Raw genomic sequence first — 22,411 nt, 5'->3', positions numbered from 1 at the left:
AATTCAAATGCCGTCACCAAACATGCCACATGTCATATGGGTTTGATGCCACGTGTTCCATTAATAAAATATAATAACTTTGACCGTTGGGCCCAATAACATAGGCCCTTTAGAGCGTTTTAGGGGCATTTACTAGTTTACCCACTCTCATGATGATGTGGCATTCCCAAAATCACTCTCAAGAAATCTCAACTGCACAGTGCCAACAGTCAGTTTTTCATTTAATTTCAGATGTAGTGTTGAACAAAAATGGAAGGGTAGGCCAGGGATGTATCCACATGTCACTGTAGTACTTGCTACTAGGAGTAGGATAGATGCTCATCATCAATTTACAATCTAACCTGATATAACCTACTTAATTTAATATTAGTTGCCCTCATGGATTCATTCATTCTTATTCTTAAGTTAATACATAAATAAACACCAACAAATTCTGGGGCACGTTGATGCTGCGTTTGGTTGCTGTGATTGGAATGGAAAAATGAGAATATTTTTATAAGATTTTTATTTTTATACATTTCGTTATTGCGATAGGATGCGAAAATGTGATATATGGTTTCACAAAATTAGGATGTGGGGTTACGTTGATATGGTGTGACTCCGGGCTGTTTCGGCTGTGACTAGAGTCGTCCTCTCACTACCTCAACATCTTGACAACGGTCGAGTTTTCGACGATGTCTTAGGCAATATCTGGCCAAGGTAAAGCCAGATCTAACCCCTAAACCTTGGTGATTATTTCCTTTTTGGCTTTGTCACTCTCTTTCCCGTTCGTTGTAATACAGTCGTTTGCCGACTAAACACCATTGTTCTTGGTGGTATGAAGCTATGTTTTTTACAGATCTGCAACATTGTAGATCTAACATGTTTATCCACTTTTTTTGTTTGTAGGATTTAAGTATTTCCATTCAACTGTGGGAAGGTAAGAATTCCCTCTCTTTTTTTTAAGATTTATCGTTATGGATATTTGATTTACTTATTCCCCTACCTCTCTGGTCTGTATCTGATGCTTCTTCGGTCTATATCGTTATGGGTCTTTGCTCGTGCTTATTTGAATAAGTGTCTTCCAAATCTGGTTGCACATTGGGATGTATCGTTATGGGTCTGTATCGTCATAGATTTTTCCTATTAAATTTTCTTAGAAAACAAATACAAAAAAATGAATTTTGATCATTATGTTTCTTGGAAAACAAATACTGGATGCAAAAATGGAAAAAAAAATATTTCTTTTTCATCTCATTTTTTCTTGACAAACCAAACCGACCATAAAAAAATTGTTTGAATGGATTACTAGTTATTGGGGGCCTCACAACAACTACCCACAATATAAAATAACAAGGTATTTGAAATAACAAGTACGGGAAATCTAATAGTAGCAAAAAGGATGAAATCCAATCAAAGACAAATAAAACAAGAACTACAAAGAACACAAAAATTTATATGAATTGGCCTTACCGCCTATGTCCACGAGAGAAACGAAATATGTTTTTCACTATGAAAGAAAAATTGAGAACAATACAAGTATCTTGTAGCTTGTAGCCAAAATTAGCCCTTACCATATAGCTACTGTTTGTTGAACAGTTTGGGGAAAAAAGTAAAGAAGCCATCATAAAACTTATTTATGTTAGGGTGACTCTTTGGGTTAAACCTTTGAAGCTCTTTGAAGATTATTTAGTAGGAGACATCATTAGAAAGTGGGATGAAGTGGCTTGGTCAGCTCCCATGTTCACAGCTCTTAGATCTGTTTAGACTCCACTAGATTTGGGTTTCATCAAATTGAACTTCGATGGTAGCAGTGAAGGAAATCCAGGTCATTCTGGTATATATCTTCAGGGATGAGGAAGGTAGAATCATTACTATGTTCTAGGCTGGGGGGACTCATTGAGAGCTGAAATCTTGGCAGCTCTAGAAGGATTTAAAAGAGCTAAACAACTGAATATTAGTAAGTTGTTGGTGGAAGGAGATTCTCAATTAACTATTAAATAGTTGCAGAAGGAAGTGTCCAGCTTGTAGAAATTCTCTAATGAAAGAAAGAAAATTACTCAATTAACTCGGAGTATGTTTGTAAGGGTTCAATGGGCCAAGAGGTGCACTAACTCCATGGCTGATACCTTGGCCAAACAGGGGGTGGGAAGAACAAATCTTTTTTGGGCTATAATGTAATATGTTTTTTCAGTTTGTTAGGGAGGGTTAAGTCTTTTTACCCCTCCCTCATGGTTGTAATTTTTATATATCTTTTTATAAAATTTCTGTTATTGATAAAAAAACCTAGCCTTTACCCTTGTACACTCCCTCTCTTTTTCTTTTCAACCCGAAGAACAAAACAAGAAAAAAAGCCCACTCTCACATTGAGACCATTTTGTATTTTTCTTTCACATTTTTTTTTCTAAAAACCTTTACCCTATATACAAAAGAAAAAACTTTTATATGTAAAACCTCTTTAACTTAAAGAATAACCACACTAACCATTAGATTAAAATTAATCTAATAATTATAAAATAAAACACAATCCCAACCCTGATACCCTGATTGGTAAGATTTCCTGCCGGTGGTTGAAGCGGGAGATTTGGGATATAATCAGGGTTGGGGATACCGGGCCAGGATAGAGAAAAAAATGTAAAATGATTAAAATTTAAATTAATAGTGATTGAGATTAGATAATGACAGATTAGACTATAGAGGGTATAATGGTAAAGACAAAGAAAAGCCAGAGTCCAACCCTATGCCCTTCTCTGCTCCTTCCTACTTCCTACTCGACAAGTCAGTAGTACTAAAAGTAGGCGTGACAGCCGACGCCTTCCTACGTCCGCTTGCTACTCTGATCCAATCCCGACCGCTGACCGTCCTCTCATATCTCACGGTTTGCAATTTGCTTGTGTGATCTTCACGTCAATACGAGATCACATAAGGAGCCGCCCCACTACGCCCCACAGCACATTCCCGCCGTATATCGATGATGTACACGGCGGGGATGTGCTGTGGGGCGGAGATGTGAACTCCGTCAATACACCCAAAATTCAATTAATAAACCCGTAGGCCGTATCATAGATTTTTTGTCTCAATCTCTCCCTTTCAGTTATCATCTAATCACAATATTAATTCCAATTTCAATGACAAAAATCAACTTTAATTCATCTTCACGCAACAGAAATTCACGACTAATTAATTGTTGAATTATGGCCGTCAATATAGAAACTATTGGATTATATGCAGAAGCCAGAGTCCAACTTCCGGCGTTGACCCCGTCTTTACTGGTGTCTTTAGGTGCCATCAATACCCCCTAACTCTCAGTTATTTACTCTTTTTCTATATTATTGAAATACCCTTTTACACGCCCGCGGGCTGGAATAGTGTTATTACATACACTATAATGTGGTCAAACAAAAAAACAAAATAGGAGGTATTCTAGTAAATCTAACAGCATGAAGGATGTTCGTTTATGTATGTAGTGGAGTAAAGTTTACGTAGGTCAGGTGGAAGTGGAATCAAGTAGAGGCTATGGTGGGAATAAGATCCAACTTTGTACCCCTCTCTCTTTCTTCCCTATACAGTCTGCAGGTCTGCGTTACCAACTTACAATACAAGACGAGAATAATTTGAAACTTTCGTGGTGTTTGAAAGTGTGGATATATTTTGGGATCGATTTTTAAAAGAAAATGCCCATGCTTTCAAGATCTGTTTTTCATAAAAAAAACGTTTTTGTCACCTAACTGACAGATAAACATTACATAGGATACATATCAGTTAATCATTGGAAAAAACAGTTTAACGTTAAATTTTGTATTTTATATATCAATGGAGTCCTGATTTTTGAAATATGCCCGATTTTTTAATAATTGATTGAACCAAATAATAAGATACATGGGCGTTTGTTGAAACGCCTACGTGAGAGAGAAAGAGAGAAGAGTCCATCAGAGTCGGTGAAGAAGAGGAAAGAAAACCCAAATTGGATGAGATTTCGTTTATTGTTACAGAGAGAGAGAACAAACGCAGAGCACTGTACGCACGCACAAGACACCTCCCCTCTCAATCTCGTTTCTCGGGCCGTCTATTATTTACGTATACCGAAGTCTTTTACTCTTTGTGGTTTATAGTTCTTTTTTAAATTTAGTTTTAGTCTGTCTTTGGTTTCGAGAGAGAGAGTTGCAGAGCTGAAATCCCCGAAAGCCGAGATGAATGGATTTTTCGGGTCTGACGGAGATTTCATGGAAAGCCCAGGTGAGGGCAACAATGAATTTACCTTTCATTTTCCTTTCGGCCTTAACTTTCTTTTATTTTTTTTTCATTATCATTTCTGTCCCTTCAAATGATTAAATCTTGTTGTTTATTGGATAGGATTGTGTATTTGTTGAATTCTCCTTTTGATACCTTTTTAGTTCAAAAGCTATTATCTAATTTTTGTATCTTGTTATACGTTTTTTGTGTTTACTCTGCGGTTTGATTTGTGTGAACTTAGTGTTTGAGATTATTGATGTATTACAAACTAGGGTTTCTATTATTTCCCTTATTCTGAATTGTGATTTCTTTTGTTATCGTAGACATAATTAACTTGGATTAGGATCCGTGTTAATTGTTTATTTTCTGGTCTTCTTCTTTTAGTTTATGGGTCGATGATGGTGGACTAATCTTGATTATTGTGTTTTTCTTTTTTTGCCCCTTCTATCCTGGAGGAAATTTAGGACATAGCCTATGGTTTTAAAAAGATGGCCTTTTAAAGGTAGGCAATAGGCATTCATGGGTTGAACTCGAAGAATGATGGGGAGTTGCAGCGAAGAGGAAGAGGATAGATTCTTTGACTCCCGGGAAGACCTTACGTCCTCCGATTCCGGCTCGAATTGCCAGGAAAATTTTGATTCAAATCCCGGGTTTCTTGGTTTGGCCTCGGGTAGTTTCCTATACCATGTTTGGATTCAGAACCCAGGAAGCATTCACGAGCGCCGTAAGAAGTTCTTAAAATGGATGGGCTTAAGTTCAGATCGGACTGTCATGGAGGACTGTGGACATCCCTCTACCAGCAACATTGAAGTAGAGATGGATAGAATTACAGAAAATAGTGGGGCTGTGCTGAGGTACTCTGGCTTTGAAGATCGGTTCTCATCCAGTCGTTCTTCCATATCTTGTTGGTCTAATGAAGCTTCAGAGTTGTCAGAAGATGGAGTGTCTGAGGCAAATTTAATTTGTAGGATCAAGAACTTGGATGCTGGTACCGAGTTTATCGTGGATGAATTGGGGCGGGATGGTATGCTGAGCAGGCTTAATGAAATGGGCTCAAATCAGGTAGTTGCTGTAAAAGAGTTTCAGAGGGATCTTGGGTTATCCCCTCTGGCCCAGCACTTCATGCGTAAAGAAGTTGCAGGAGCAACCAACTCCGCACATATGATAAAGAGAGCAAAGAATGGCTGGTTGAGGAGATTAGGTGCTGTGGCTTGCATTTTTGATAAAGAGAAAGGTTGTAATTTGGAGCCCAGGGATCCTGATTTGTCTTTTGGAGCAAGGGTTCAAAGAGTTAGGGTTCGTCCTTATAGGAAGCGGTCAAAGGAATTCTCTGCTCTTTATATGGGACAAGAGATCCCGGCCCATGATGGTTCAATATTGACCATGAAATTCAGTCTTGATGGATGGTTTCTGGCAACGGCTGGTGAAGATGGTGTTGTGCGTGTTTGGCAAGTAATGGAATATGAGAGAACAAATGAGGATGATATTGCAGATATTGATCCTTCGTATGTATACTATAAGGTGAATAGTTCATCTGAATTAGCTCCTCTTTTTCCTGATAAAGAAAGATTGGCTAAGCTTAAGAGTATAGGTAGAATGTCAGAATCAGTTTGTGTCGTTTTACCTCGAAGAATCTTTCGGTTATCTGAGAAACCTCTGCACGAGTTCCATGGGCATAGTGGTGAGGTCTTGGATCTATCATGGTCGAGTAATAAGGTTAGTGATTATCTAGAGGCAACTAATTTCCTTCTTTTTTTTCCTTTTTTGACCATGCAGAAATACCTCATTGTCTTTATACTTTGTGCAGCATCTACTGTCATCCTCTGTTGATAAAACTGTCCGCTTGTGGCAAATGGGTTGCCACCACTGCCTTAAGGTTTTCTCCCATAATAACTATGGTGTGTTCTTGATGGCTTCTGTTTGATTTTCACTGGCAGTTACCCCTTGTTGGCATACTGGTTAAGATCAGTTTATTCATGTTCTCCTGTTTTGATATTTTCTCATTTATCTGTTTTGTTGGTTATTATATTGTGCAGTGACATGCGTTCAATTCAACCCTGTCAATGATAAATACTTCATCAGTGGTTCAATAGATGGAAAGGTACGCATTTGGGAAATTCCACATTGTCAAGTTGTTGATTGGACTGATGTACGAGAAATAGTCACTGCTGTATGTTATCAGCCTGATGGACAGGTTTGTCAATTTCCATGCTTTATTATCTTGGTTAATTGAAAATGCAACATGAGAAGTCAGAAAGGGGTTATCACTAAACAACCTGTGCACTTGATCCATTTAGGGAGGAATTGTTGGCTCGATGACAGGCAATTGTCGCTTTTATGATGCATCAGGTACACTTTGTACCAGAACAATATTTTGTTTTGTAACTGATAGAACAACCATGTGGTTACTTATAGTGATTTACTTCTGAAGATTGTATTGTATTGCACTGATAGCATTTATTATTTTCTAAAATTTATTCCCATTCTGTACCCATTGTATTATGAACTGATAATTTGTTTTCTTTCTTTGCTGCAAAATTATACATGGTATATTACTTTTTTGTATCCCCCTGCTCCTTGGATACAGTTTGATAGATACTTCTGCCTAGGCAGTTAAGATCATCGAGGAATGTTTTAGTGTGATGTTTCCATTTCTGTAAGCGAGCACATTGAAGCACCAAACAGAGAAAGGTATCTTTGCATGGTTTTCTGACATCCTGTGTCACCTCATATCTTTGCATAATGCTAATCAGGTGGCTAACTGAAATGAACTAACATATTTATGATTAAGACTATATAATCTCGTCCCACAGTCTCTAGTTTATTTGCAAATTTTGATGCATAAGTAGCTATGCATCAGTTCGTTTCCACATTCCAATCTTATGATTTCATCCAATTATTGGGATTCTATATATTCATCTCAAGTTCTCCCATAATTCTGAAATAATAAAAATTTATAAGACTGGGTGGAAGCATATGTGTTATTCTCCTCTTTTGCAAACGATAGCACTTAAACATTCCAGGTTGAAAAGGAACAAAGCAAGAAGCACAAATATCCATGGTGCAAAACTTCATATTCTGAATAGAATGGATGCAATGCCATGGTACCAAACACCCACGTGGTAACAAGAAAGGTGAGGTGCACCTAGGTTCAGGTTAGATGCATGTTACAAAATGCACCTTGCCTGTGAGTATAGGCACATCTTTTAAAACTCTGATTTTATATGAAGGTGTTATTATGTCCATTCTATACATGAGGATTATAAATTCAAAATTTTGCATTACCATCAAAATATCAAATACATTCCTGTAATGCTGATTGGGTGAAATAGGAAATCCGCTTGTTGCTGAAGTCTATCTTAATTTTTTGTGTTATCCTGTTGGTTTGTTTTTTATTTTTTAGCAAGACTTCCCTGTAGAAAACCAACTCATTTATGCCCTTTAATGGACCAGATAATCACTTACAACTAGTGAAGCAAATATGTTTACAGGGTAAAAAGAAATCACCTGGCAAGAGGATAACTGGCTTTCAGGTAGTCCCCACGTTTGTTGTATTCCTTGTGAGTTCTCTACCATTTTATTTTTTAGATAATTGTAAAAATTTAATGATTTGCTGTTGCTTTATATCTTCTGCTCTTCAGTTTTCCCCAAGTGATCCAACCAAATTAATGGTCACTTCTGCTGATTCACAAGTCCGAATTCTTGATGGATTTGATGTGATCTTCAAGTACAGGGGTGGGTGTTCTACTCCTATATCGTGCCATTAGCAGTTTTGGAGCTGCCTGTTACAATCTTGATTGTTGCTGAATCCATGGTGTTGGACACTCATAATCATTTTTGTATTCCTTAACATTTATCTTTCTGTCCTCAGGCCTACGGAATGCAGGAAGTCAGATATCTGCATCTTTCACATCTGATGGGAAGCATATTGTTTCAGCAAGTGAGGATTCTAACATATATATCTGGGACTACATCAGTGAGGATGGACCTGCTCCTTCCCAAGCAAAAAGCATTTGGTCTTGTGAGCGCTTCATCTCTGACAATGCATCTGTCGCAATTCCTTGGTGTGGTGTTATGTCAACCACAATGGAAACTCAATCAACCTTTCAAATTCCAGAAAAATCGGCAATAAGTAGCCAAGGAAACAAATGGCAACATTACCCCTTGGATTGGAACTCACATAATGTGTTGCCTCTGTCTTCACCTGATCATTTTTCTCCAAGTCATGGGTTATTCTCGGAGGCCTTACCCAAGGGTTCCGCAACGTGGCCAGAGGAAAAGCTTCCCACATTGGGCTCATTGACTGTGTCATCTACAATGTGTAAATCTCAGTATAAATTTCTAAAGGCATCTTGCCAGGGTGCACTCAGTTCTCATGCATGGGGTCTGGTGATTGTTACTGCAGGCTGGGATGGGCGGATCCGATCATTCCATAATTATGGATTGCCTATTCGTCTTTGACAAGCAACTGGTTCAGAATATGGTCTTAGAGATGATCATTATTGGGCATTTGAACATGCTTAGTGTTCCTCAAGTTGAAATGGATGTAGCAACATCTTGTTGGTCTGGTCCATGCAAAGAATATGGTTTGCAGCTTGTTAAATCTGAATGTGGGACCTAGAGCATATGATTTTGGTTGGATTGGCCACAAGTCTGAGTTTCAGCAGTGTCTACTGTTACAGAAGGTATAGATTCATTAATTTTTTAGCATGTGCAGTGTGGATAAAGTTTGAAATTCTGGGTTCTCAGTTCTCTGATGGCCCTCTTCTTACATTTTGAAGTTGTATCATAATCAAATTACATCATGAAAGATGACAACATACAAGTGGTTGTGTACTACCACTACAATCTAGCCCTGCATGAACGATTGGCAGGAGTTTGTTTATCTGGATTTTGGATATCCAGCTGAATTATACGATTCTTTAATTTTTTTTATGAGAAGTTGATGGTTACCTGCTTATCAAAGAAATCCAGGGTTATGTGAGGGTATACTGAGATATTTATGCATATAATTGAGGTGCATGTGGAGCCTTCAGCGAATCAGCACATCTTTTTCTCATGACAGTGGGTGTCTTAGTGGCTGAGATTTATCCATTGAAAATATGGTGGGGTGGGGGGGGGGGGGTTCACCTTTCAATCTGTTGGTTGTCCTGAATGATCCAGTTATGTGCCTCTGAAGAATGTAATGAATCTCCTTGATGAGCTTTATGTGTAGTAGGTAATTTTCAAGTGAATGGATTCATGATTTCAACCGAAGGAACCCCATGTTTAGTCTGGGCTGAAAGTTCAAAGCTATTGTCATGCACCATAGCTTCTGGTCCTTGAGGATGATCATCTATTGGATCTGAGAGACCTTTAAGCTACTAGGGCCCTCCTATCATGGATTGCAGGTATATCCTCGTTCACTCTCACTAATGAAATTCTACATGCTATTTTGTTGTTATTATTTATTTCCAATTTGGATGATCTTGAATACCAGTGTTTATTACATGATGTCATAGTTCACGTACAGAAGGAAAGTTTCTGTTAACTATTTTCATGATAATGTGCCATGTTGCGGTTGCATATGTAATCTATTGGAGTGTTGGGATCTCAAAAGAAAAAAAAACACAAATGATGAATGCTACCACTCATTCTGTTGGTAGTGCTGTCTTCCAAAAGTTATTCCACCCCCCGCCCCCTTCTCTCGTTGCAAAATTCCAGGCTCTCTTTATTCAGATACCAAATCAGCCCCCCACAATATCCCACCGTGTATTGGAAACATCTCCCGATGATAATCCCAGAAATAATGATGTCATCATCGGGAGATGCTCTCAATACACGGCGGAGATGTGCTGTGGGGGGCAATCTCATGGGGGGCTGATTTGAACTCAGCTGGAGACAAAATCACCAGTTGAACTACCTATCACGGGTGAACACGCCAGTGCTCACTGTGGACCCATCTGAGACCCAGCTGTGCTCAACACTCGCGTGTTCAACCGTGATAGGCAAGGTTTTAAATTTCGTAATGTATCGGCCGATACGTATCGTTTCGGAAGAGTTCCGATACATGGAATATGTCTAATTAAATGGTTTCGTATTTTTTCGTCCGTATCTAACCGATACAGGTCCGTACCGGCTTTGTATCGGTCCGTTTCGGGTATATATCGGCACGTTTCGGACGATACATACCCGAAACGGACCGATATGCATTATGTATCAGCTGAATTTAACTTCCCTCTCCTTTTTAAATTTAAATTTAATTTATATCTTCTCTCATTAATATCATTTTTAATTAAGCCTTAAAGTTTGAGACCACTAAATGCTAATATAATTTAATTAAATGCTCATTTAAGTTACCTTTAATTATAGCATTTAATATGTCATTAAATGTTATTTAAGTTAAATAACTTGTTAAAAATCACAAACCAAAGGTAAGAAGTTTTGAACCCAAGTCATTTGTTTGCAACACTAATTAATTAACCATTATGCCAACCTCAATTACTTATTAAAACATGTCTTTTTATACTTAAATGGACCTTTCTTGCCTTGGTGGATGTTTCACAACAAATGCTATAAATTTGATTATTAATATTTATATAATAATAAGATGGATACAAGTTAAATTTATTTATTAAAAATTAAGGAATATATTAACTTGTATACATAATAAATGTCATCTAAATCTATATATAATAAATATTAACTAATAAATGATTTCAAAAAAATATTAGTATATATACACATACATTTTAGTTCTATTATTTTTTAATGGTTTCTAATTATATCCTAATATTTCATATAAATCATTAAAGAATGATTTTTTATGTTTAAATAAATTAGTTATAATCACATAAAACACATTTTTATTATTGTTCATATGTTTTGGATTTTTTAGTGTATTTATGCGTATCTTGATTTTTCATCTATATCTATACGTTTCCAAAGCGTATCTTGATACGTCTCTTAAAATTACCTTTCCGATACAATTTGCATTTCCGATACTTTCAACCTTGGTGATAGGTAGTTCAGCCGGGTGTGTGTTTTTGTGTTCAGTTCAGCTAATCTGCTTCCCTCCTTATTAAGGGGGTGTTTGCCAATGTGCATGATTTTATTTTTAGAACAAAAACAGATGCCACATCAGCTCATGACACCCCTAAGCTGGTCCATATTTTGTGTTAACCAACTAATCTGAGCCAATGAATCAATGTGATTAGTTTATATTAGACTGAAGGTATATACTTTAAATATATATATTAGTTTGAACTTTGAAGGCAAAGACGTCTAGCCGGTGATATTATTTGGGTTCTCACCGATACTATGGCACCTAAAAAAAGTCCATATTCAATGGTTTGACACTGGACCTTGGATTTGGGCATTTAGTTTTAAATCCTAGCTTTAGCTACAAGCCTACAAGCACAATAGGTTGTAGGTGTAGACAATACGTCGGGCACTCGAGATTGTTGATGGAAAGAAAGCACAGCATTGCTGTGGTGTGGGTTCAATTACCGTATTTGTGCTGGGCTAGGCCTAGGCCCAGGCCCAGGCCTAGGAGCACTTGAATCACTGTCGCAAGGGGGTATGGGTGGTGTGTGCATTGTTTGTTCTTCCTGCAATAAAATCACCTTGATGTTCTCGAATTAAAGTTTCCACTTCCACCCCAAGCTGCATTATCTCTATTCGATCCATCAACGTTAACTTTGATGATACAGATGTGATGGGTTACTGAATATGCCGGGCATGTTATTTGATCTCTCTCACTTCTCAGCACCTGGGTCTGTTGAAGAGATTTGGGGTTGGGGCAGCACGGATAACTGAGTGAGGATTAAAGATTTTCCTCTCAAAGACGACTCTCTATTTCTTTCTTACCAAATGTTTCATGACATTACAGAGCTCTTAGAAATCAATGTGTTGGCCATCTACATGTGGCAGCATGAGAACGCTCTAATATTATGTCATATGCTCTTAAAATGCAACTGCTTCATTAAACACTTTACATGGAGGAAGATTCTCGGTTGGATCCCTTTTTAGGCTCCACAACTTTTCACGTGTAATTCCAGGCCAAAGGGAGATCGGCTTCTATCAGGACAAAGCTGTGCCTACACCGTTCTAACAGCATTTTTCATCCTTGCATTGGGAATATCTCCCCATGAAATAAAGAACACAATTACGGAGATATTCTCAATGCGCTGAACTCGGCCAAAGATGAAGAACTAGGCCGAGAGCAGACAATCAACTTATACCCCGAATTACAGGTGAAATCACCATGAAGGGTTGGCATGCAATTCGATTTATCTGAGTTGTTTCCCAAATCGATCTCAATTCTTGTAATACTCGTGAAACCATTTTATGACCACTAACCCACCATCCACGTGGTAAATCTTGATGGAAGACCAAGGTTGTATTTGCTACCATTGCCATTTCAGGAGAAGCAATGACATTTCATGTGCTCTGTAATGTGGAAGCCATTTCGGCATAAGTACCAATAAAAGATGTGTTTTTCATGCAGTATTTTGTTTGGTATTGGAATTGTTACCTATAATGTTTTATATTTAATGTGATAGTTGCACCACCTTACTAAACTCATCTTCATCCAATGGTCATATGGGCCTTGATTCCGGGCCTATGGGATCAAATGATAAAAAAAAAAGTAATTTAAATATTCATATTTTACAATTTACACTAAGGATGCATTTATGGACCTCGGCTACACCAAGCTTGGCTTGACTTTGAGCCAATGGCAAACTTTATGGGCCTCAACATGGTTGTCCGCCTACCAATACTTGAACAATGTGGGACAAGGAACAGTGACCTAAGTATTAGAGTGAAGGCCTTGCCTTCCTCTATGGCTCTATAAAAGGCTAAGCAACTCTAGAGAATAAGCCGTTCTCTCTTACATGATTGATTCGAGTGTTGATTCAATGATTTGTCAAATTTGATAGATGTTATACTTATACAATAGGGTAAATTACAGATAGGTACCCTGAACTTTCAATTGTAACACTTAAGTATCTTAAACTCTCAAAAATAGACACTTGGGTCCATCCGTTAATATTCTTTCAGTTAACGTTATATAATACCAAAAATATCATTCTCGTGTATTTTTAAATCATTTTGTGGTGTAAAATCATCAGCAGAGAATGCCATCGTCGGAAATTTTGAATGTATTATTTATTGTCCATGCGAGAACGTCATCGTGGGAAACATTCGGTTACCTGAGAGGGGTATTTTTAGTATTATGTAATGTTTAATTGACGGAATACTAACAGATGGACCCAAGTGTCTATTTTTGAGAGTTCAGGATATTAAAGTGTTGCAATTGAAAGTACAGGGTACCTATTTGTACTACCCTATGCAATATTATAGAATATATTAAAATATCTTGCAGGCTGGGCTGGGCCAGGCCAGGATTGAAGCTTTTGGGCCTAAGCCCAGCCCCAAAATTTCTGGGCCTGATGCAAGTCAAGACCAGGCCAGGCCTGAACACAAAATCCTAGGCCTAAGCCCAGAAACTTCTAGGTTGGCTTGGGCCAAGATGAAAATGATCAAACCTAGATCTAATACTTCTAGAAGCAAATAAAAAAAAAGGGTTTCTTGCAGATAAGGGCAACTTTTTGCCCTTAATATCAATAAAAAGTAATATTTTTATATAATAACTAAAATAGAGTAAATTTTTTGAAAAAATATCAAGAAAGGGCACTGTTGTTCATCTTCCTCCTTTGCTCTCTATTCATGCGAATGATCCTAACATTCCAACACTCCACCCCTTTGAACCCATCGTAGCCCTCCAATATCGCCTTCATGAATGACATGAACGGCATAGATACCTCGACATGGCCTTCTGCATTAGCTTGTTCATCTTTGGCTTGTCTCCGTAGTACGAGTACATTGGCTCACTGTTTGCCTTCACGAACAGCTCCTCTTTTGGGTCCACCACCGCCTCGTGCAGGATGGGCTATGCCTTCACCAGGACGTCCTGGTGGTGCTGTAGAACGTACGCAACGTACGATACCCTCCTCGTCGGTGACCAGGGTTTTTCCAATCTTCATCAAGGAGTACTTGTGCTCCAAGGAGTCGTCGACGATGTGCTCCAAGAAGATGTTGTAGCTGGTGACCATTTGAAGGATACACTGGAGGTTTTTGAGATCGCCGATTGGGAGGACACATGCTAAGATCTCGGAGGCGGAGAAAGGGACATTGGAACTACCTTGCTAGATGGCGTCGGGGATCTTGAGGCGGATGATGGCGTTGAGGGACATCGGGACGCTGATCATGTTGGCGAGCTCTAGTATGGCCAGCATAGCATTGTTTCGGGTTTCTGTTTTCTCGTCCGCCATAGCCATAGAGCTTTGCTTTTGAGTTCTCACTTCTTAGAGACAAATGCCACTGTTGTTGTTGGTTTTTGATAAGGAAGTGAGAGAGCGATACTATGTAACAACACTGACTGTCCACTGTTGTTTTAGGTTTCCATTGTTTCATTCGCGGGCATAGTTGTTGTTGATGACTTTAACCTCCCACGAATACAAAGCGAGAGGAGGAAGACAAGTAGTGCCCTTTCTTGATATTTTTTAAAAAATTTACCCTATTTTAGTTATTATATAAAAATATTATTTCTTTTTAATATTAAAGACAAAAAGTTGCCTTTATCTGCTAGAAGAATACCAGAATACATCTCTACACTACCATGTAGGATGCCAACCATGAACCAGGTACCATTTATTCAAATTGGCAGCTGATGGAGGAAACATTAACCCTACATTTTATGGTTAATGTTATATATATATATATATATATATATATATATATATATATATATATATAATTCTTAATTTTTTAATTATTATAACAAAATATATATAATAAAATTATAGAAAATAATATATATAATAAAAATATTATAATTATTAATTTTTTAAATATAATTTTTTTATATATAATTTTTATTTTTATAAAATGTTTTTTCTAAATATTTTTATTATAAAATATATAATAAAATATAAAACAAGCTGAGCCGAGCCGAGCTCGAGCTTATAAACTCTTGACTCGAGCCAAACTCGAGTTCAAGGTTCTGGTTTGAACCAAACTCGAGCTCGAGCCTTATAGAATAGTCTCGAACCGAGTTCGAGCCTGGAACTATTCGGCTCAGTTCGACTCGAATTCACCCCTACCCTTTCCTAATTTTTGTGTTTCAACTACTTCCAAAACACACACTACACTGAATACCCGTGGTTCCCGGCCTACCTCCACTCTCCAAAAAGCAAAAGCAAGCAAAATCATTATTCCCAACTATATTTATATTTGGTTACATGAATCCTATTTCTCCATTCGGTTGTGTTGTCTTTCAATTATAAGAATCCTATTTCATCACCCTTCTAGCTTCTGTTATGTTGTACAGTTGTATCTCAATTATAAGAATATTAGTTTCACCTTCCAAAAAATGTGTTCACTTCGTCTAAAGTTCTACTAATGGTGTAGGATCTATATCATAATAATGATCAATTTCTATAATTAATTTTTTTTAATTCAAATAAAAGGTTCATCATAAAGATTTCACACTGCTTTCATTTTTTAGATAAGGTGGATCATTAGCTACAAATTAATAATCTCCTAAATTAAATAGAAAATCATATATCAAAAAAATTGAATAGGGAATCAAAATAATGGATGTATGTACGTGACTGCACATCCCATATCTCATATGTAGTGAATAACTAGTTAGAGTATTAATTACAAGAGGAACCGCTAATTGCCACATGGATATATATAGACGTGACTGATTCGTCGAAAAGACTTTCCTGTCCTCAATTGGCTAATTGTGGGTAGAAAACTTTCACACACTGTACTGGATGTTAATTAAAACCACACCCATCCAACATTTAAATAATTTGTACAAAAACAAAGAGACGTGACCTTCCACCATACAGAGTCCAGAGGGATTGCACCTATAATTTGAAAGGACCAAAACCGTTTTTGGGATTTTTGGACTGTAATTCCCTTCAGAAATTGAATTTGCAGCCTCCTCCTAGTCTACTAGTAAATTTCTATGAACTACATCCTACCCTTGAATTTAGCATCAATTCATGGGCAGGATTCAGTCCACCCCTAGTCTAATACTAATAGTAGCTCCACCCAGAAGTGGACTGAACCGTAAAAACCCCAAAGTTTTTTACTCTTACTGGTCATCTATCATTAGAATTGCGAGTACTGTATGTACTCTTTCTTTTACTTGATTTTTTTTGGCACATCCTTTGTTTTTTGGAGTATTATTAAATTCTCTCTTGTCTCTCTCTCACTTTCTAGGTTAACATGATATTATAGCAGATTGTTCTCTGATTTCTTTTAGGTATTTTCGAATCTTTTTGTTTCTCTTTATTTTTGAGATTAGTTTAGGATTGTTTTAATCAACCCTAGAACCAATATATTATTATGTTCTGTGAAACCAGCAAGAGGAATCTTATTAGATTTCTCTTGGGACTTGGGAGATGTTGGTTCGTGATAAACTTTAGAGGGTGCGTTGCCTGACCCTATTCAACATATTCTAAAAGTCTCATCAGGTTTGAACAAGTGTAGAAGGTGTTCTATTCATCTCACTTGGCAGTATCAGGTTTTCTTTCTATTTCTAAACCATGTCTGCAATTTTTGACTTGTTTTCAGTGGTTTAGACATTTCTTCTTAATTAATTGTAAGGGATTCTATCTCCTCTCTCTTAATTTTAGAAAATCCAATGGCATCAACTATACACATTAGAAGTTTCACTTCTAATATCTTATTAAAGGGAAAGGTTTGTGGAGTTATATTGATGGTTCTACAATTATTCCCAATGCTAATGATGCTAAGGGGTTGAAGCAATAGAAGATAAGAAATTCACAAGTTGTATTTTGGATTTTTGGATTTGTTACTGTCGATGTTACTATTTCGATGAGGGGACTCAAGACTGCTCAAACATGTTTGAATACCTAGAGAATAAGGGTGTAAATGGATCGAATTCAAATCGGATCAAGCAATATCTGAATTCGAATTCAACTAATTAATTATTTTAGGTAATTAATAAATATATAGAATAAGTATTTTATTTATATAAAGTATATAAATATATACATTATCTATATAATTTAATTATTATATAAAAATGATATAAGATATTTAAATATTTTATATATTATATATAAGAATCAAATAATCGGTCGAATTCGGATATTTATCAAATCGAATCATGTCATATCTGAATTCGAATTCAATTAACTATTCGGTATGAATAAGATATCTGAATTTGACCAATTAGATATTCGAATTATCTGAATTCAATTCGATTATGTTGAATCTTGAATTCAAAATCGGATTTTCGAAGACTGTTGACACCCCTACTAGAGAGGGTCTATCAATAGGTAAACATGTCTAGCCAGTACCAGATTGAGTTAGGCATTTTCTTAGGGTGAAAAAAGAATTCAAAAGTACTATGCTAGTTTTGTAAATCTTTGGACTACATATGAGATGGTTCATCTAGGGGATTTATACACAAAATGTTGTAAGAAGGAAATGAAAAAACATTTTGACAAGAGGAAAGTTATGCATTTTTTAATGCACCTTCAACTTGATTATGAAGCTATCAAGTAAAATATTCTCACTAGGGAAGTAATACCAGATTTGGATATTATTCATGGTGAGCTATTGATAGAGGAAACCCAACTTCTTATTCAGTCCTCTCTTGATGGTAAGAGTAACATGGTTTAGATACAATTTTCCTGACTACAAAGCAAAACAAGAAAAAGATTTTTTAAAGATACAATGTTATGAGTGCAAGAGATTTGATCATATGGCATCTAATTGTAGGAAAAAAAAAGAAATTGTGTACCTATTGCAAGAAATTGGGATATATTATTGTAGAATGTCCCACTCAGCCTCCTAAGAAAGGACAATTTAAAGCTTATCATACTATAGATAAATCATCTGATATCTCATCATCTTTTACTTCAACTCCTAAGGTAGATGTTGGAAAATAATAAAGAAGGCAGAATGAAACTTATCAGTAATCACTTTCCAAACCGAGAACTTGCAGAACTATGAATCTGAGAAATTGCAGAGAGAAGGAGGGCTGAGTCGTGCCACTTGGTCACTCTCCTTAAAACCGCATTTGCCCCTATGGTGCAGCTGGGTGATTGCAAATTGGTCGCCAAGATAAAACAGCCCACAGGTCACTGGTAAGCGTGCACTCGCTTACCAGACCTCCGCGAACCACAAAGAATGATGCTTAGAGAAGAACGATAGACAGAGAAGAAAAGATTGTGTTGTAAACTGGTGTGTCTTTCTAGCTCGACTAACACTCCTTTTATAAAGTGTTCTCAGTCACCCGAATGGACACAGAAGTGTCATTTCAGAGAGATGTCCCTTTAGAACAGTACACCTATTCGAAGAGACATGAAAAGGAAGAAGAAAACATTTAAAAATAAATTTTGAAATTCAAAAGTTAAACTGTTTAAACCGGTCAAAACCAAAACGATTCGGTGTAGCGTGCGTATACACGTACATGTACCCATGCCCACGCCCCAACCCGGCTTGGCCCTACCCGGCCCAACTTGACTTGGCGCACGCGTGTGAAAAACACCCCCAACCCCCCCCCCCCCCATGCATTTAAATGAGGGAAGAGGAAAAGGCAAAACCCGAAGAACACAAGGGAGGGAGGAGAGATTCTTGAAATTTTGAATCTCCCTCCAACAATCCCCCACAAGATTCAAAATTACAAGATGATCGAACAATCTTAGCATCGCGATGAGAAAAGTATTTATGGTGATGTCTCTTTTGGACTTCAATCAACACTAGGTATGACAGACTATGTTACAGAGTACGAGTGGAGTCAGACTCTTTCAACCTTTCCTCTTTTTCATAACTAGCTAACCTGCCAACCAACTCAACTCACTAGTTACTTAGTTGTTCTTTTGTTTTTGGAACATTTCGGCCTTGTTCCCCTCTCGGAATCATGAATGTTTTAAAGAGTTAGCCCTTAGATCTCTCTTAGAAGTGGCCAAACTTCACACTCACTTAGGTCAATTATTTAGCGTGCACTGCACACATTATTCTTAACTGATTAAGAGCCTTATGCTCAACCTCCTCAAACTGCAGTGAGCACTATTTTACTTCGGCATTTGAAATGGGGCACAAAATGATAGTGCTTTCCCAAGTTATCTAGCAACTCTTTTTTACTCATTCAACCTAATTCCAAGGATCTTTCACATAGGTTGGGTGTCCATCATTAATGAATTATGTAACGGGCTTCATCTCCATTCCTACCAATGCCTCATAAACCACTTTAGAAGTCTGTGGTTTGGTTAATGAATCTGCAAGGTTCTTTTCAGACCTCACAAAATCCAGACTGATTGCATATTTGCTGAGGTATTGTCTTACTAGGTTATGCCTTAGGCGAATATGCTTCCTTTTACTGTTGTAAGTTTTGTTCTTGTCTTTGGCTATTGCTACTTGGCTATCACAATGGAGAGATATAGATGGAACCGGGTTATGCCTCACAAAATACAGTTTGGTTAATGAATCTGCAAGGTTCTTTTCAGACCTCACAAAATCTAGAGTGGTTGTACATTTGCTGAGGTATTATCTTACTAGGTTATGCCTCCTTTTACCGTTGTAAGTTTTATTCTTGTCTCTGGTTATTGCTACTTAGCTATCACAATGGAGAGATATAGACGAAACTGGTAGTGTGCCTGGGATGCGTCGTCAAACACCCGAGACACTAGTTTAATAATTTATATTTTTCCAATCCTCAAAACTAAATAAAGAACATAGTTTAGTGGTGAGGAAGGGGTCAAATCCTCAGGGAGGCAAGGCTAAAAATTATTATTTTGTTCCGGACAAATAAGAAAAAGAAAACATATTTGAGATTTGCAGAAAATAAGAAAATAAAATTTATTAAAGCTGAAATTAAATATTCATTATTGACAAAGACAAAAAATAAAATTCAGAAATTAAATAAAACTGAAATTAACAATAAAATAAATAAAAATATGCTGAAATTCGGATCCAGTGGCGGTAGCTTTCTTGGAAGATAAACTGCAAGCTGTTCCTCCTCCGTTCAGCCCTCGAACCCTTCGAGACACCTTAGCCTTGAACTAGGCAAATTCAGATCTGCAAAAGACAAAGAGAAACAAAAATTAAATCAAACCAAAATAAAAAATTACAGAAATTAAATTGCTAGAAAAACTGAATAACAAAAAGAAAGAGAATAAAACAAAATAAAAATGGTGGATCAGCTCCAGTGGCGGCATTTGCAGGTTGGACGAACTGCTTACAGGAACCCCTCCTAACAAGAACTAGGCGTCCTCCTTCCTGTAACCCTTGAACCCCTAAAGAAGCCTTCGCCTTGTGAACTGGGCTAACCAACCCCTTGGGGTCCTTTTTATAGAGAAGGGTGGACAAAACTGGGATTAGAGAGAAAGAGAGGGGTGGCTAGTGGGTTTATGCAGAAAATGGGCACCCCTAGGGTTTAGGAGTGGAGGGTTAGGACTAAACTAGAGGGATCCTATGGCTAGAGTGAAAAGGAGAGGGCGCCTAGAAGTATGGAGGGATGGGATTTAAGCTCATAGGATTGAATGGTGGAGATTTGGGCGCCTAGGGTTGACGGGTGGAGATTAAAAGGAGTGGGTGGCACCCTAGGGTTTGCTAAGGAGAGGTGAGTATACTAATACAGTAGGAGGGGCGCCTTTATGGGTTTAGCAGATAGGAGGCACCCTCCTATGCTCAGTTTTTCACAGAAACACCCCCTCTCTCAGCTGAAATTCTCACTAGCTTCCCAAAATCTATAGAAAACTCTATAAATTTCCTAGTTTTTACCTAGAATTTGCACAGGGACTCTCAGAGGTCACAACATTGAATTTAACTGGAAAAATGGTACAGATTAGTCAGTCTAAGATCTAAAATACCCCTAAAATGATGCCCTTAAGGCATCAAAATACAAAGTTATCACACCCCCCAACTTAACCATTGCTAGTCCCTTAGCAATGTAGCCTTAAAATTACATTAAGTAAAGAGATCATTCTCATTGCAAGATCATCCCTGACAAAATTAGCCAAGTATCATAATTCCAAAATTCTCAAACTTTGTATAGATTAGTATTAGGTTTAAGGGGTAAAATCGTCCTGCTTTGAACATTACAGAAACTTGGCTTAAAAATCTTATATACCCTTTCATTTATATCTCGATAAGCTGAGATTGATTTTTAAAATCAGGCACATATTCTTCTTATCATTTCTGATAGTGGATTTCTAACCCTAAACTTGATATGCACACATTTTTATTGATACCTTCCACCGTTTGACACGAATCTTGACACTTGACTTACGTGAAGAAACCCAGTTACTAAGTGTTAGGTAAGTGTCTTTGGCATTCCATTTCTTGTTTGACGTGAATCTCAACACTTAACTTTGGTGAAGAAACCCGGTTACTAAGTCTAGGGTGTCCATTGACCTTTTATTCTCTTTTTTTTTTTGTTGCTGTGTGTAAAATTCAGCATTGTTCAGGGTAGTCCACAGTGCAAGGATTAAAGTATTGGGGTAAGTGTCTTTGGCATTCCATTCAATCTTTCTCTTCTTATCTTTACAGGGCAAGGATTAAAGTATCGATATCGGGTATCGTATCGGATATAACTCGGATACGGATACGCTTTGAAAACGCATGGATATGGACGAAAAACATAAAGACACTTGGATACGCTAGGAAAATGAATATTAATTCCATAAATATATTACTAACAATAGTTTTAATGTCAAAATAGCTACAAATAATGTATAAATATATAAGAATTGTACATTTTGATGGTATATATGAAGAAATATATTACAATTAATATAGTAGAATGTGTAGATATCATACAATTTTATTGATATGCGTTAATTAAGATTCAAAAAAACATATTATATAGATTTTTACAAATTAATACACGCACAAAGCCATTATTATCTTATTTTATATTAAAGTCCAAGGCACAAAACATACACAACTATTATATTTCAATTATTATATCATTTTTTCTATTTTACCACTTATAACTTTTAACATTGACAAAAATGTTAATTGAAAATTAATTCTCAAAATTTTGGTAAGCAATATATTCATTTTTGTAAACAATAAATATGTTATTATAAAATGAATATGAAAATTAACAAATTTTAATTACTACAATAGTTATTTAACTATTAATATTTTTATTTTTATAAAT

At 36.9% G+C, this 22,411-nt stretch overlaps 1 protein-coding gene and 1 pseudogene across 2 annotated transcripts; one reads left to right on the top strand and one right to left on the bottom strand.

Moving 5' to 3' along the window:
* Nucleotides 1-3,856: 3,856 nt before the first annotated feature.
* Nucleotides 3,857-9,872, top strand: LOC104604728 (uncharacterized). Of its 2 annotated transcripts, none has more exons than XM_010269218.3 (8): nucleotides 3,857-4,215; nucleotides 4,677-5,928; nucleotides 6,020-6,110; nucleotides 6,249-6,406; nucleotides 6,510-6,561; nucleotides 7,666-7,745; nucleotides 7,854-7,947; nucleotides 8,084-9,872. In XM_010269218.3, the coding sequence occupies exons 2-8, from the start codon at nucleotides 4,750-4,752 to the stop codon at nucleotides 8,671-8,673; spliced, it is 2,244 nt and encodes a 747-aa protein (XP_010267520.1). In that variant the 5' UTR covers nucleotides 3,857-4,215; nucleotides 4,677-4,749; the 3' UTR covers nucleotides 8,674-9,872. The 2 variants fall into 2 exon arrangements, with proteins under 2 accessions (XP_010267520.1, XP_010267521.1); XM_010269219.3 differs by having other exon boundaries at nucleotides 4,078-4,215; nucleotides 4,668-5,928.
* Nucleotides 9,873-13,877: 4,005 nt separating this feature from the next.
* LOC104604729 (nicotinate N-methyltransferase 1 pseudogene) lies at nucleotides 13,878-14,576 on the bottom strand (annotated as a pseudogene).
* Nucleotides 14,577-22,411: the final 7,835 nt, after the last annotated feature.

The sequence above is a fragment of the Nelumbo nucifera genome, chromosome 1 (assembly GCF_055504915.1).
Source record: "Nelumbo nucifera cultivar China Antique chromosome 1, China Antique-T2T, whole genome shotgun sequence".
In the NCBI taxonomy this organism is placed as follows: Eukaryota; Viridiplantae; Streptophyta; class Magnoliopsida; order Proteales; family Nelumbonaceae; genus Nelumbo; species Nelumbo nucifera.
The sequence above is the reverse complement of the archived record's forward strand: the minus strand, read 5'-3'. Positions and strand labels throughout refer to the sequence as shown.